Source organism: Varroa jacobsoni, unplaced genomic scaffold (assembly GCF_002532875.2).
Source record: "Varroa jacobsoni isolate VJ856 unplaced genomic scaffold, vjacob_1.0 scaffold_97, whole genome shotgun sequence".
Lineage (NCBI taxonomy): Eukaryota > Metazoa > Arthropoda > Arachnida > Mesostigmata > Varroidae > Varroa > Varroa jacobsoni.
In genome coordinates, this window is record NW_019212999.1 from 4,914 (window position 1) to 21,765 (window position 16,852).

The 16,852-nt window shown below is 40.3% G+C and overlaps 1 protein-coding gene across 2 annotated transcripts; it reads left to right on the forward strand.

Moving 5' to 3' along the window:
• Positions 1–234: 234 nt before the first annotated feature.
• LOC111264589 (uncharacterized) lies at positions 235–16,234 on the forward strand. 2 transcript variants are annotated; one of them, XM_022840648.2, is made up of 4 exons: positions 235–1,775; positions 13,266–13,452; positions 14,114–14,415; positions 15,187–16,234. In XM_022840648.2, the coding sequence occupies exons 1-4, from the start codon at positions 1,673–1,675 to the stop codon at positions 15,198–15,200; spliced, it is 606 nt and encodes a 201-aa protein (XP_022696383.1). In that variant the 5' UTR covers positions 235–1,672; the 3' UTR covers positions 15,201–16,234. The 2 variants fall into 2 exon arrangements, with proteins under 2 accessions (XP_022696383.1, XP_022696388.1); XM_022840653.2 differs by lacking the exon at positions 235–1,775 and adding an exon at positions 8,470–8,958.
• Positions 16,235–16,852: the final 618 nt, after the last annotated feature.

Consider the following 16,852-nt stretch of genomic DNA (forward strand, 5'->3'; position numbering starts at 1 on the left):
ATCACGTAGTCCTCATCTATCAAGCCAATACCCTTTGCTTCTGGCGTGGCTGCTGCTTTTGAGGGAGCTGCCCTTTCCCTCGTTGTGTCGTTGAGAGAACGAGGAGAAGGGGGAGAAGGACAAGTGGGCGAACGAGCAAGGCGGACTCTGCCCTCTCGCCGGTGGGGGCGCGACATCCCGGCGCGGCGGGACAAGCGCACGAGTCTCCATGGCGCCAGACGGTGACAGTAACAAACAAAGCATTCACAAAGGCCACCGTCACGATCAGCAGTGTATCACAGGGACTAACTGCTAAGCGTCGTGAACCGAACGCCAATACAAACACCATCACAGGTCCATACGAACGCTACTATTAGAATAATTCAATGTTCTTCTGCCTGAAGAAATTGATCCGACCGTACTGTTCCTTTAAAACAATGCCGACATCATCACTCATCGCGGCGGAAGCGATAGCAGTAAAGCAAGAACCTTTTATCTATGAGTTGTATGCGTGAGTGAGTGGAATCGTATAATAAGTGGCTGTTGTTTCGCTTGTGCAGCTTAGCTGTCCGCCTTGCCATTCTTCTTGCGGCTTAATACAATAACATTACGGATAGCGGTTCGCGCCATTGCTGCTGTCCGTAGCGCTAAGTAATGTTCGCAACGGTGGCGGCCACGGCAGGGTAGAGAAACCTGTGTAAAGGAACTGCAACGGAATGTCTGCATATTGCCGTCAGGTTGCAGCTACAGTGGACTAACTTCTTACGAAGTTCTACGACGGGTTTTACACTTCTAGTCGGTTGCGGGCCGGTAGGCAGACGCTTCTACTACGTACTCGAATAGATTAAATACATGTTTTCGGCGTTACGTTCAGTGCTACTGCCACTACCATAGCCACAATTACCGCTACTGCTGCTGTTACAACTATCGGTGCTGACGTTTGTGCTGCCTGGCGCATGTGTAGCTGCCCCGTTGCTGTGGCCCATCTAAAAAGGAGCGAACGGAAGCAGCACGAACAATAACGCAAACGCTGAGGCTAGCGAATAGCCCAACACGAAGCTATACAGCAGCAGCAGTAGTCTCTTCGAGGGTCGTTTTGTAGCAGGGGACTTGTTTCAACATTTAAGCAGTGTGGTCACTTTTCCAAGTTTTTTCGATTTGTCGATCAGGTTTGATTGCAGGCACAGCATGAAGAAGATCCCGTAAACTCGTGCTGCGTTGGCTAGTTGAAAAATCATTAGGATGAGTAGTTGTGTTATGCTAGGCACGTCGTTTCCGTCATTGGGTACTGTCATCGGTAACTGTATTGCCATGTGCCAGTGTGAGATGCCTATTTTTTGTCTACTGGTTACCCAGTTAACAGGAAGAAGAGAAACCGTTTGGTCATAGCGATCTTTCATTAAACGCCGGCCGCGTTTTGACCAGAACCCAGTCTTATTGGCCGAACTGGCTAATAGTTAGCAAATTGACAATTGTTAGCAATTCTTTCGTATTAGAGCAAACCAGTGGGGTGTGTCCTTCTTGGCTCGTCTGGAGTGCGGCAAGCCCGTACCGTTTGATGAAAACAAAGTACAGTGCAGTTCGTAGCGACGATGTGCTCGTAGCTTTTGGATGGAAATATGGTCTTTATTAGACCGTGATTTAATACGGAGCAGTTGGTTGCTGGTCTCGATCATCTTAGCCAAGAACCAAAATGATGATCTCTACTAACAGGCTTTGCGGGACCAGATGTATTAGCCGATGCCTCGTGGCACCAATAGCCATTGTCCTCATCTGTTGCAGGCAGCCGATCTTTGGTAAGTTACATTTTTGAGTATCGCGCTGTAGTGGTTTAAGTCTGCAATAGCTTCCGGTATAGCTAACTAGATTTCAATCATCCTAAATTTTCGACAGTTATTTTAACTGACAACACGAAGAGTGTTACTTCAGGGAAGGAAGGCATTACTTTAATGGTTTTACGATTTCTAATATACGACTCCCTCCTGCGATGAACTCCTGCTATTGTATATACAAGTGGTTCTGATCGAGCCTCATCTTGTTCGACCTTATTGTATGCCTTATAGGTAGTGCCCTAGGCCATTTCTTTGTGATTAATTATTACAATAAAAAGTTTTCGTGGACATCAGGAATTTGAGGTTTTCCTAAAGGTAATGTATTGTATCAACACCACAAATTCTAATAATCAATTGTAACAACAGCAAATACGACCCTTCAACTTGTGTGTACCTATATGCACTACTGCCTCGTACTTATTGCTTTCCCTATCCATTAACTTCCTTGGTAATGGTATCCCCAATAATTAGGGTAGGTGCTTAGTTAAAGCCCTTTATAACAACATCAGATGATCACTTTTTTGGCGACTCAAATATCCGATTATACAGTACCTCGCTAGTTTGAAATGGATCGGTGCTAGTTGAAGTAACAGACACGGGTGGTTGGACCTAATATTTAGTACAGAATATGGATCTGGCAATAAGAAATTGAACGCTACGAGAGCGCAAAAGATAGAGAAAGTGCAGCACTACTAACGTAAGTTGAAGAAACGCAGAATATGCACATATAACGTGGGGATTGTGTTTCTTCGGAAGTATTGGATTTAGGATGTTGTCGGTGGAGGTCTTTCAAAGTTCTGCTATTTTTATTATGACAGTACAAAGCATCATTCTGCCACCTACTCTTATTTCGGTTATTCTTTACCGATAAGCAGCCTATCCTTGGCTACACACAGGTTATCATTTCAGCTGCTGACCGACCGCTAGGTACCGACAGCTACTGTAGCAGAGACATCCTATAACGCCTATCGATTTCGACTACTGTTTTTGGTGTTATTACTTATTGTGCTATCTGTAGCCAGTGATTCCTTGTAAACAGTTTTTATATTTTAAATATATGCATTAAGGTTAATTCTTGGGTTGTTGAAAAAGTATTGACCACTTTCACAGTTAAATGACTTAAAAATTTTGGGTATTTTAAGTCGCATCGGGTCGGCGTTGGGTTGGCGTTGAGAGCTGAGGTTTGGCAGAAGTACCATGTGCTGAAATGCTTGCATCCATACTTACGATAAAACTTCTACAATAATTACTATGTTTTACAATTACATTTGGATAAAGGCATGAATGCCTATTAAATATTTGGGTTGTTTATGGTTAAGATACGTTTTTGAAGCAACTCTTTCTGGTACTTTTCTTTTAGAAATTTCAATATAGAAGATGCTCGTTGTAGCGATCGACTAATTACAGAAGATGTTGATTACTTGCTATTGTGAATGTTAAGAAAATTACGTGGGCAGACATGGTATTGCCATACTAAACACCATTGGAAAAAAACTCACCGTTTGGATATCACGTGAATTATCGTATTTCCGGACAAAATCGGATTTTACAACAACTGATCACAGGTAATGGGAGATAAATCACATACAACAATAATGTGCAATAAAAAAAAATCAAGCGTGCTCTACGATTTTTGGCCTGCCTAGAGCTTGCACCATCAAGCTACTACCACCTCTTTCGGTCTGTCTCTATAGAACTCCCTTAATTTATTTTAACTCAATTAATGTCGTCCATTTAGTTTCAATTGAGATTGTTACAATTTTTCGGCCGGGATTGAAAAAAATTATGGTGATAATATTGCGGTATTACCCGGAAAAGGGTTGCAGGTCATCGATCAGAATGGTGCATATTTGGTTTTACAGCGTTATTTTGAATTATATTTAAAAAGAACATTTGCTTAAATTCCGGCTTAAGAAGAGCGAGTACTTTTTCAATAACCAAATATAGGTAGATTCTATGATGATGCCGATTACAATAGGATAGAACCTTCGACAAACAAAGTCGAGCAGAACGATATGCGTTCTAGCCCAGGGTGATGCCTCAGGCTTGTATTAGAGCACGTCGCTAGCTCTGAAGTGGGCAACAAGTTATCAAATGTAAAACGTTGCGCATATGCTGATCGTTGCTAATATAACTTTTCATAGACGGTCACTTTCAGCTTTGTGTTTGTGCTCCTGCCTGTTTGTGAACCGTTCAGCCCACCGCTACTATACCGACGGGAGCTGGCCTTTTGCCAGCAGCGTCCTCGCTCAGCCACTCAATAGCAATCAAACACCCCATGAGGTCTTCCTTTGAAAAGCAGTATACTACCATCACGAAGACTTTCAATGTATCGTATGTACTCTCAAAATTCTTTGTATATGCACATGGCCGATACAGAATCTAAACTGCGATTCCTGCGAAAGTTACCCTATAAAACAAGAGAACGTGTGTTAGCAGTCTCTATACGCTGTGCATTGAAATGGCAGTCAATTATAGGGTTTATGTATTTATTATAATAAATACTGTTATAATCAGCAATATACTGTAAAGGGTTGTTTCGTTCTATTTAACTATAGTATAAAAATGCACGATTTTTTGTCCAGCTAATTGCTAGCATATTTTATGCTCAGAGAAGATTCATCAGATGATATTTTGGTTATGAATTCGTAGAAGCTTCACAACTAATTCACGATAGATGCTGTTGTTGAGGTCGCCTCACGAATCTACTCATTCTGTAGTCAGCGTATTTTTCCTGAAATCATCATGACGAGCCAGACGTACATCACGAGTTGCGCTGCAATCCATTATATTTCAGGTGCATTCTTATTATCATCTGCATAACAGTCGTAGAAATTGAATTGTCTCTTTCCTCCAATCGACGAAGCGGTCTTTAAATCCCAAGAAAAAGATAACGGTCCTTAAATGTAAGGGTTGCAGTCCTATCAGCTACGTTAAACGCATTGCCTTGAACTAAATGCCTACTATGGGATGGTCATTTATTATTTCTGCCGCTAAGTTTAGCTGTGGTAAACGTTGCGAGAACCAGCTTGTGTTAAGGATGATGCGATGTCACGTTCTCGTCCTGTAATAAAGAAAACGGATCTTTGCCCCTTTCCTTCCGTGTCGACGTTTTACTTGTATGTAATTTAATCTACGTTAACTCCAGTAATGTGTGAGCAGCACGAGCGCAGGCCAGTCGCGAAGAGCGACTGAGCCGATGTTGGTTTTATTTGCTGATATGCTCGTTGGATGCAAACTGTGGCTTCGGAACCTTCGTCAGGCCTCCCCGAGAGGAAAGCTCTCATTAAGCTTTTCCCTATGGCCTGCTGGCTTTTTCGGCTTGTTCTGGTTCCTTACCACAACCAATACGCTGCTTTGCCACGGCCTTCTTCGCGGCGAATACCCCCATCTTTTCTATACTTTTCCTCTACGTTATACGAACGCGAAAGATAAAACAGCATCGGATAAAAATGAAGATACACAGTACAGAAAACTCGCGCTGTGCTCGTAGTGTTTGTCGTAATAATCTTCCTGAACATGTTCAACTACTATAAACAATAAATCTACGACGCTTGTGGGAGGATTTATATAAAGTAAAGAAGTAAAAAAAAAAAGATATTATCTCCAATCACGAAAAATATTTAAATTTCAAAACAATTAGGTTTGCGCTCACACGCCATTGCCTAACACTAGGTTCTGGGGCAATCTAGAATAATATATCCTAAGGTAGTAGTAATATGTTTAGCACTAGCTATTATCTGCTAAGAAAGAGGCTTGATTTAAGGACAAAGCTGTCGTATGGTTAGTCGGCGTATCGATGCCAATATTAATGCTTGGATGACGGAGTGTTGTAAACACCAGGCAGCGAGTATCCTGCAGCTAGGAGTACTATATAAGGCTCTTTCGTACGCATAGAGTGTTCAGTTTGTGTAGCACTGCAGCCGTGTGAGGGAAAAGAAGCGAAACTGCCGACGATGACGTAGAAAGCGGGGACGGCCGATAACCTTGAGTCAATAATCGACGAACCGATTTGTTCTATCTTCGCTACTAAAGCCCATATTTCTCTCCAGCTATGAACACACATTAACTGCCAGTACAGGGCTATACTAACCTGGCTCTGGGCATAGCAGCCTAATCCAAGGTTGATATTCTATCTGAGCCGTCTTCAATTGAAGCGTGGTCCTCATAGTGGAAACCATCCGTTGTCCATGGTAGCTTATGTTTGCATAAAGCGAATCTGCTCTATTTATGTCTAGTCATAAAAATGAACCTACTATATTAACTGATGTTTAATAATAATCTTTAACGTCTCTAGCCATCTAAACTCTTGACTGTACATTATTTACACGTATTATGCTAAGTGCTATGTAAGCTTTTCGTCCTGACTCAGGACATAGTACATGTTGGCAATTTTTGGGATCTTCGAAAATAACCAATGTTCCCTGCAAGCAAATTAGATGGTCTGTGAGAGGCTGGCTAGTGATGTCGATAACTTAGACCCAGGATTTTATTAACACTTATAAAGGGAACGTTTTCAACAAAATGGTACATGTCAAAAGTGATGAAAAAGGTTTGTGCGATAGACGGACATGGCTACCAATTGTTCATTCCGCTACTATGGGCTACATATTTGAATATACTTCTTGTTTATATTATTTGCAATCTTTTTGACTGTGAAATTTTCACTGCAATCATTCAACAAAGGTATACAGAATGATGAGGACAAGAAAAACAATATTTTTAATTTGATTCACTAAGAACATTATTTTCTCTGTTAGCTGTATTGGTAATTGCTATTCATTGTGTTAACCATGCAGTCTTTTTACTGCGTGGAAGAGGTTGGCATATAATTTTCTATTCCGGTCTATGTTACCACAGCTCTACTGTCGACTTCGAGTTATGTTTTTGGGCAGAGTATCGAGCAAATTCTACACGTTCTTCAGGAAGAAGCAGCCCTTGTCACTCGATGAATGCACCCTAATGAACAGTTCATTTTATTTTCGGTCATCTTCGTCCATTTTCAAGCTACAAGACCACGTATTTTTTGAGAAGAACCCGTCTAGCAAAACCATACAAATGATAATAAAAAAAAAACCACAAAGCCGCAGAAGTAGAGAAAACTTTTTAACCAATAAAAACATTGTCATGGTAGGTTCCGCAGTGCCTGAGTTTCATGAATGAATCAGTGAAAATCGATGCAAATTAAGAAAGATAAAAATTAAAAAACAGAAGACTACAATTCGCATCTAGATTTTACAGACAAATTTACCAACTTGTTCGACTACTTTTTGCCATGCTAATATTTACAAAATGCCATTATAGGGATAAGTTCTCAATTCTACCTTTTCGAGATGGCAATCTTTAATTCGTAGTAGCGGTCTGGTGTCAGCCAAAAATGTTTTTCCGTTAGAAACACTTAATGGTGCGTGAGCTAGACCACGTCGCAGGGGTGTAGACCCAACACTCTAGAAAGCTTTCGCAAGCTCCGGAGACATCGCAGCAGAATGAGCTTACGTTAGGGACAGTGTTGTTCGAGCTGATTTAAGAAACAGTTGTACGTTGACCGTTGAACACTGTGAGCGGTTCTATGCGCAAACTGCTACTGCTCTTTGTTCGACTCTTCATCGTTCCATCATGCCGGAGCCAGCAAGGCCAACGCCATAGGGCGTGGCACCATTAGACCAACAGCACCGAGTCAGCCGTCAGCTTCCGTATGTTTTGGTAGGCATTTGAAGAGCTTTCCCGCAGGATCGTAGCTTTCTTAGATAACTCCCTCCTGACGTCACAGAATAGCACATGGTAGAGCTAGTAAAATTCTTACGCAGCCGTCTCAAAAACGCAGTCCCTACGGGACGCGTCAGTTTGCTTTCATACAACAGGTGCCTGTGATCAGATCAATAATAACATTACTAGGCATGACTGAATGATTTTAGAAAATAAGTGGACACAATGTAACCTTTAATGTGTTAGGAGGTTGGTGAATTTTACTCAGGCGTAGACGATATGAAATACGATTTTTTGCTAAGCTGAGATTTTTTTTCGCTGATACCCGCGGGGTTTATAGTAATGCCTGTGACAAAGTGGGGTTCAATTTCAAATACACAGGTATAGTGATATTCACCCTGGCTTTATTAGAACTTCAAAAGATTCGAAAAACGCGCTCAGTGGCAGCTGCGAATCGAACTCCGAACCTCATTTACAGGTGGCGTCCATCACCTCATTATTAAGGCAGTCAACGTCAATGTTATGTTACTGAAGTTATGGATATTGGTACGGGAGCAAAACCGGGCCAAAAAAAAGTATATCCTATGAGCTTATTAAAAGAAATCATATATTGACTAACTTATAAATTCAGTTAGGTAACATCTACTCCTAGATGTCCATTGTGAAATGCTGTGATGTACATTGACATGACTTGAATGAGCGTCCTTTGGAATACAGTACATATGATCGGTTAAAAGCATCGCTCTGTCTGTGCATAATCTTGGACGCTGCTGGTAACGCAATGTCCATAACAGCGGTATCCTTCTGCCAATTTCTATCCAAGGCCCACAGACTGGATGGGCTAGTACTAGCACTAGCTAGTGTTCCCTGACCGACTAACGAATGAACGAATGCTTACTTTTTCAAAACAAACCGCGCTTTCCTCTTTTTCGTCGTGCGCTAGATTCAGCTGCTGAGTCTATTGAGAGCCCATGAAGCAGGAGCAATGCTACTGAAAAGCTGTTCGGCAGTAATCTTTTAAACTTTTAGTGATGGCTAAACTACAATCAACACGCGGCCAATGCAGTTCAACGACAACAAAAGCTATAGATATACGACACGAACGTAACAAGATCTTACGTTTTCTGTCCGCACTAAATATTTAGTCGGCAATAAACTTAACGATCTAGAGAAATAGACATAACATCCAGTACGTAGCCGTCACGTAATCTACTTCTGTAGATCAATTCATCTGATATCGACCAGGCCATAAAAGTGAATCGTTGTGAGCTGACATGCTGCGGTAGAACAAGTATATGATGTCTGCATGAAGAAAGTGATTTGGTCTTATACTGACGACAGGACAAGGCGACCACCACAAGTCGATCTGATAAACGTTGAACGAATCACGCTTTGACTCCGGCTAGAATCATTATGTATATATTCTGGCACCATTCAACAGGTACAGATCACGCGTCTAACGCATTGACTGCATCGTCTTATAATAAGTTAAAATTGATCTGACCGCTTTTTAATTCAATCAGTCTAAACAAATTATTGCGTGTTCTAATAAGAAACATCTATTTCTTTAACCAGACTGAATATCTTCGAAGTGCAAAACGTTATTCTCTAAAGCTTGCTACGCATCGCTTTCCACCTATGCGCTAGGACCAGTCCCGGTGTTCATGCTTCTGCCGTTTACCTAAGATACCTTTTTTTAGGTAGGTTTGAGTGTATCATATTCTTCTCGCACGCATAGAAGAAACTCTCGACAATTAAGGGCAAAGTGAAGATTAACGTTGTCTCAATGGCGTGCATTATTAGAATGTCGAAGATGGTTTGCTCATATAAATTTGCCTAAAATATGCTCAGAAAATCTTGAACGATAGTTGTTTCGTGCATCTTAAACTGCATATGCTTGCAGAAGTTAGATATATATTCATATAGCTGTTGTTATATGATGCGCTTTTTGAAGGCTAGAATTATTTAGTTTGAGCTCTCCTTTCAAAATGTCGCACCCCTGGCCGGTCATAGAGTTGTGACTCTGCTTATTTGCTACGAGCTGAATCAATGCCGCTGTTATCCGTACAGGAAAGCGTCACTCTATGCTGGGCATGAGTTTTATAAATGATAAAGGAAGCTTTATGTCGACGCCAGCGTCCCTCTGTGCGGGGCAGCTAGGCACTGTGATATAGGAGCAAACTGTTTATACAGGAAATCAACTTGGGTCATCCAAGTTTACTGCAGACCCAGCTTATTCTTGCCCATATAAATCTTTGATAATCAGTTTCCTTATGAAAGGTAAACTATATCTGAAAGACCAGACAGACTTCCGCTTTTTGCACCCCACTTAATTGTACGCAAAACTCAATGGAAATTTATTTGTTGGAAAATGCTTTTCTGCGTCAGGGATTTTACACTACTTTCTGACCACAAAATACTGATCTTATGGCATTATCTCAAGTCTACCTACAACATGAAGGTGTTTCCAGTATGCCAAAAAACCTGTAATAAGGAAAATATACGTCTTAAAATTATTATTGATCATTCGAACTTCCGATTTTTACTTTGTAATTGAGGTGACACTGGCAATTAACCGAGTGTAGCTGACTGATTAAGTAAACGTAATAGCAGCAATAGGGGCAAAACTTAATAGCTTTTTTATTTATATAATAGCGTACAGAGGATACACCATACTTACAGATTGTGGCGCTCGCCAGTTAACGAAACCATAATTGATTAAATACTATCTCTTTTACGCGATCATAGTGGTGATCTGCAACCCGTAAAAGGACGGCACTTATCTTTATGATACGCGCAATTACTTTTTATTAGATTTACAAAAGACGATTCATCTTCTAAGGTGCCTCTTATCAAAGCAGACATTACGAAAAAGCTCAAAGCCACGAACTTTAATTGAAGGGTGGGTATAGTTTGTTTAAACGCTACTGTGATATGTTTCTACTAATCTTAAATTATGCGTGTCTCTAGTTCATCCTTACTATTAAAATGGGACCGCAAAATTTACTACCTTCATTTTCCGACAAAAAGGCGTTCATTTAAAACAAATAGAGATAAGAATAGGATATCGAGGCACAGAGGAGTTGGGGGCTTCGGTGGATGTGGTCGTTGTCTGCCCTCGTGAATAGTGGGGATGTGTCCGACGGATTATCACGGTGGGCCGCTGTCTGGCCAAGTGACGCGGCGGGCGGTGCTCTTCTAAACTGTAAGATCATTTCACTGTGTCTGTGCGAGCAGCCTAGTCCCTACCGTTCATATAGGTTACGATCCACGGTCCTTGAATGTATCGGAAACATATGCAAAGTCCTTGTAAGGCAATAAGAAATTTGCTCTAAGATTACGATTATTTGATTTGAGAAGTCATTGCAAATTCCTATTCTATCTACGCGTCTGAAAGCTGTGAAATTCAAAGTCTAAACAACAACTACAAGTTTCTGTATACTTGATGGAGAAATATACCAGTAGTTTGATGCGCATACCTGCACGCTAGTCCTGTATTGTATAGAAGCAGATAACACATTTGAGAAGATTCAACCTGGCATATTAATTTCATTAGTTTACCAATTAAATATATATTTGTTTCCTAAATATTTCAATCATCATCATATCAAGCACATCTTTATTAAAAGAGAAAAAACAAAACAGAAAACTAATTACATTTGTGTAATACAGTAGCCTTCTCGTTTACAAAAGTTAAGTTCTACACAGTATGACCAGGCTATTGCTGTTAGTTTACTTACAATTATCAATTCAAGTATTGTTTAACTTTGACGATCTTTCTTCGGTACGGCGTCCTATCATAATATCACAGAAGCGAAAGTTTTTCTCATATACTAAAACATGGTGGCCTTTCTGTAGTTGTAGGTCACCAGTCGCGCAAAAAGAGCTTACGAAATATTCCTTTCTTTCGCTGAAGTAGATCGATTACGCACTGCAGTCACCATCAAAATAACACAAATATGACAGTCGACGCACGCACGTTTTCTTTTTTTGGATCATGATATCGTGCCCTATTTCAGCAACTCACAAAGAGAGATGGAGGACAGTTGAAAGGTCTACGATCTTCTCTCCAGTTCAGGCCTACGTGAATGTGCTGAATCAAACTTGTCCTCTTACGAACGAATCTGCTATGTGTGGTCTGGTATTCAGACCAGCTGCGGTCCTTCTTCGAGACATATCCATCTGAATTTAAAGGTCAACTCACTCGAGCTGCACTGTGGCCCACTCTTTACTGCTCCCCCGTCCCCGCTTATTTATGCCAACTTCGTTGCATCAGTGAACCTGACCCATGTTAGCAGAGACGTTCGAAATCTTTCAAGGGTTAAGTCTTTCTGCGGTATTAAACGGGAAATAGCTAGAGATCGTCGTTATCCTTCTTATCAAATTAATGGCAAAATCTTTTCGGGTTCTTTTCCACATACTTTCCGAAAACTATTTTCCAAATTATTTTGAAGCAAATTTTGCTACAATTTTTCTTTCTTGAACATTTTTTTTGATTATGTATATATATATATATGGGATTATGTATATAGATGTGGGTAAGGGTGACATAAAGCTGCTCATATTAGAGTAGTTTAGTTGATTCCCTTGGTCCTTGAAAATTTGAGCGTGGTGATTATCTTGGTGGCAGTCCGTACTGATATCCGCAGCAGGTCTCCAAGGTGCGAAGCCTTTAGTGTCTAGAATAATGTAGGTAAGGGAAGTCGGCAAAATAGTTCTGTAACTTTGGGAGAAGGGATAGCTCTGAAAGTTGATCCAGTCAGGTTGACAGTAGAAGTATTTATGATATTGTGTTGTCGCCGGATGGACTTCGTGTCTGTCTGGATGATGACCGAAGTTGTGTTTATGGACATTGTTAGCTATTTCGGTTTATGCTGATGTGAGTGGAAATTATCAACTACTTCAGAACTGGATTTCTACAGTACGACGCCTTTCATATGAACGACGACGACACCTATTTTCTAGTAAAGTTTGCATTATTGATTACTTTGCTTCAGAGTGTGTGCTTAAGTTTTTTTTAAGTTACATTATTAGATACAAGACCTCCTCGACAGCGTCATCCTGTTAGAATGCTGTGCGAAAATTTACAGAGACGCAAACACAAGCGATTTTCGAGTTTGTAATTCCAGTTGACTTGCTTTACATACCCGACCTGGCCACATTGCAGGCAGTATTCTCACTTGGAGCGATTTCTGGTTCAATACATCTCAGTTATCGGATTTAGTAAGCGTTTGTGTGCTCTACAGTTACTATAACGATTGTTATTTATTTCTAATCTCTAGTAAATACTACCAGATTTGTGTAACACAAATATAACTACATACTTGAACTGTTTTGAGGCCTAACAATGTACGTTATTGTAAGTTTGATCGGTATCGACACGGCTCCTGCGAAACAACTTGTTACGCTCGGCGGTAGAAGGAAACCATAAGGACGAGTAGAATCGAATACGACGTCTATCAATGCTTATCGCTTTACCTAGACTATACTGATACAAAAAAATAACGCACCCATTTAGCCATTCGCTCGGAACCGTAAAAGAAAAGAAGGTTACCCCTTAAGTTCTTTATTATCTGATGATACTCAATCAGCTGTAAAAGATCTAAGGTCAACATTTTCTGAATTCTGTCCGCAGATTCCGTTTGCGTATTTCAAATGTGATTTATGTATTTTAACCTTCCACATAGATTTGTACAAGCTTATAATAGCAAAGAGTCATTTTAGGTTTACTTTTGTCTTTTTTTTAAGTTTCAGCCTCCATAACTTGCGTGGAGAAACTTTTTGACGACGACGAAAAAACCACGTATCCGAACCACACGCAGTTCCGATACTACCACTGCCCGGGCCGTTTTCCATCCGATCATACTCGATGTTGTCATCTCGATCAGCAAAGATGCTGCCCGACACACCGGCGATTCTACGAAATAGATCGAACGTTAGTATCTGGTAAACGCTGATCTAGAAGGATAATAAAAAGTATAATGAGTTACTTTCAAATACAATGCAAATAAATTATGTATGCTGTACAAAGTAAGAAACGCAAAACGTGTTTTAGATATCATGATGTCAGCTTCAAATTGTAATCCTCGATACTTCGGCCAGTATTGGAACACGTGAAATGTACCGCCGTAGGCACTATCGGCATTTTGCCAGTGAAGTCTAACTACACCCCATCATTCGTTGCGCGTAAATGATAAGACTTATTTATACGAATATTATATAAAATCAGTGATTAATCCTAATGAAGCACATTAGTGGTTGATAAATTAATGCAAACATATTTAACTTACTGGTTCTCATGCATATTTATATGCCGAAGTTGAGCTCTACAGCTGAGTACTGAAGATAAAAGGGGGCTTGCACTTGTGCAACGCACATTAATTAATGCTCTCATCTAGCCAGCCCCTCATTTGTTATTAGATTACTTAGTCCATTTTACAAATTGTTTTCATTATTTTATCTTTAAAATGCAACTTTTTTTAAATCATTCATTGCAGCATGTAGAACGAAGCGGATACATTCTATTAGTACACAAAGTATACACGTACGGGTGTGAATTTCTACACTTTTCTATTGCATTTAATTCGATTTTCCAGGTGGGCAATTGTGATATCAGTGACAGTGTCCCTTTTATGCCTTCTTGTTGGCTTATCCTGCATTATTTGTTGTTTCTGGCGCCGGTGCCCGCTTTGGACCTGCTGCCGACCACAGCCAAAGCACGATGTTGCTTTCGCTGACCAGTACGAAAAGGTGCCCAACGCCCCTCCCGAGGAAAATTGCACTGCAACGTATCGACACGTCCCTGTCGCAGCGGCAGCTACTATGACTAATGGGCACCAGAATGCCAATACAAAAGCTCCGCTGGCCTCTCTTGCCTCCACCAACGCCAGCCAAGATTGTGCGTAGTTAACCTATTTAAACCTAGATATGTTGATTGACACTAGTATTGTGCTGCACGAGAATAGAATAACCCTGCCAAAACAGCGTTTGTGGGTCAGCCTAATTTTGTGTAAACATTTTTTGGTTCAGGTCGACTAGTAAGCTGTTTCTTTAAACAGACATAGCGAATAGAATTATTCGATTGTACGAACTAAGAAACGAGGCTTAAATGTAACTAATGTAAGTGAACAACAGGAGCTCTAGTTGTAAAGCTTGACATATGTGTTGTCATAGTTTGTTATTACTCTATTTATAACTGAATTATTTCAACCTAGCTTGCGGTAAAAGTGTTTCTTTTATATGATGATACTTTGATAACGTCTATTATAAAATTCGTGGTATATCAGTAGACAGAACTCTGGCTGATCATTGTGGGGGTGGCATAATAGCCGCTCATTAGAGTTGCCGGGGCACAGAAATTCGCACTGGTCGCCGATGATCGTCATCGGCGATACTTGATACAGACTCCCTTATTATTAGATTAGTGACGTAACGATACTATACACATCGATTGAAGTAAAGAGGGCATGGTCTCGTGTTGTCATTCGCCATTCCATATTGTTTAACAAACCGACTCGAACCTTTTCCTAAGTAAAATATTTGACAAATATGTGTAATCGAAGAGTGAAGTGTCATCCATTAGAAATATGAATCTCAAAGATCCATGTACGCCATGATTGTTCTTACTGGAAAACATTTTTCACTTTTTTGCTTGAAATTTTTGTTTCAGGTCTCGACGCCTGAGCTACTAGTCTTTTATTTATCAGCTAGCTGAAAACACCAGCTAGTAATCGGCGCACTATGTCGTCCTATGGCCTGGGGGTCTATGGGGAGTGACGCCAGCTTCTGTGCGCGCTATCGCTGAACAAGGGCAAGCTTAGCTGACAATCCAGGGACCACACATCGGTTTCACAGTTCGGTTATGGTGGGAAGAGGCCGATGCGTTTCCCTTACCTTGTGCAATTATTAGCGTCATGTCCTCTTGCTAAAGGAGAAAGGCACCAGGATCTCTCGAGCGCCGCGCACAGGATTCTACTAATCCGTAGCGTACTAGGTAGTGACATAAGCTAACCTGCCGCTTGCTAACAAGTGTTAATGAAGAATGTAGTAAACAATGAATTAATAGAATGTAAAGCAAATCTATACGGTTACAAACGCAGGGTGGAGGCGTACTATTGTAAACGGCTAGGATGTCGCCTGAGGATGTCGAATATATATATTAAAAATGTAAAAGCACTTTTAGAAGTCTTGTAAGTATAGAAAATAGCGTGTTTCCTTACGCCGGAAAGAAACATGGATTATCGCCTCTAGGTCAAGCCGCCGATTTACATGAATTGCTAAGTTATAGGAGCTAAGCATAGAAATCAAACGCAACATGACAGGCATATAAAAAAAAAGCCAAAAATCAACAGAAACAATGATCGTTATTACATATTCTGTTTAACTATGCATTACAAATGTTTTTCGAACTTTGAGATAGTTGCTGAAATATAAAGTGCATAGGTAACATATAATGGACTTTCGATTTATGAACCTTGGAAAATTACGACGAGGTACGCAGGTGGTTTGAAGAAGAATAATCATATAATTTGCCACTTTGTGTAGTTTTCTCGGACGCTCTGGATGAGAGCCCACCTGCAATGATTGACAAAGGATTACGAAAAACGTATCGACGTTATAACGACGCTTGTCTCGTCACGACGTCCTAGTCCTGTCAATCATCGATCTGTGATCGACCTGTTCGAACATTCACTTGAATAAAATTGCTTGATTGCTAATTACTGTTCATAATAGTTCATTCAAAACAATAAATATGTAGTGTTCTGCCATGAAGCTGTTTGACCATTAGGGACAGTCTTAAAATAATGCAGGGCATTTAGAGGCGGATTTCCTATCGCTATTTGTAAATGTTACTATATTAAATACACAACTAAGTTTATCGCTTCAATGCGAGTAAATACCCAAGCCATTACTAGACATAACACAGATTTTTACAAAATGATTTTATATAGCCCTACGTTATCTAAAACTATGCGGCTTGATGAGGACTGTTATTATATAATGAAATATTCGTGATGAACTGTTCTAAATTCAGGTATATTTCCTTCCAACACTTTAGGCGTTGTGCCTTATGTATGTGGTATTAAAATAAAATATATTTTGCGCGTATTTTTTTACGCGTATTCCAGACCGCGCAAGAGTACGCCCTCTGCCCTCATTTATTTTGAAACTTCCAATCTGATTCGTCGATCCCGTATCTTGGCAGTAAAGGATTAAAATCGCAACGGTACTAATGACAGCTGTAACGTGGCTCAATTTTACTTCTAAATACAAAATCGTAAACTTATTTGAGATATTAATATAAGTATATTGATATTATTATATTATCGTAATTA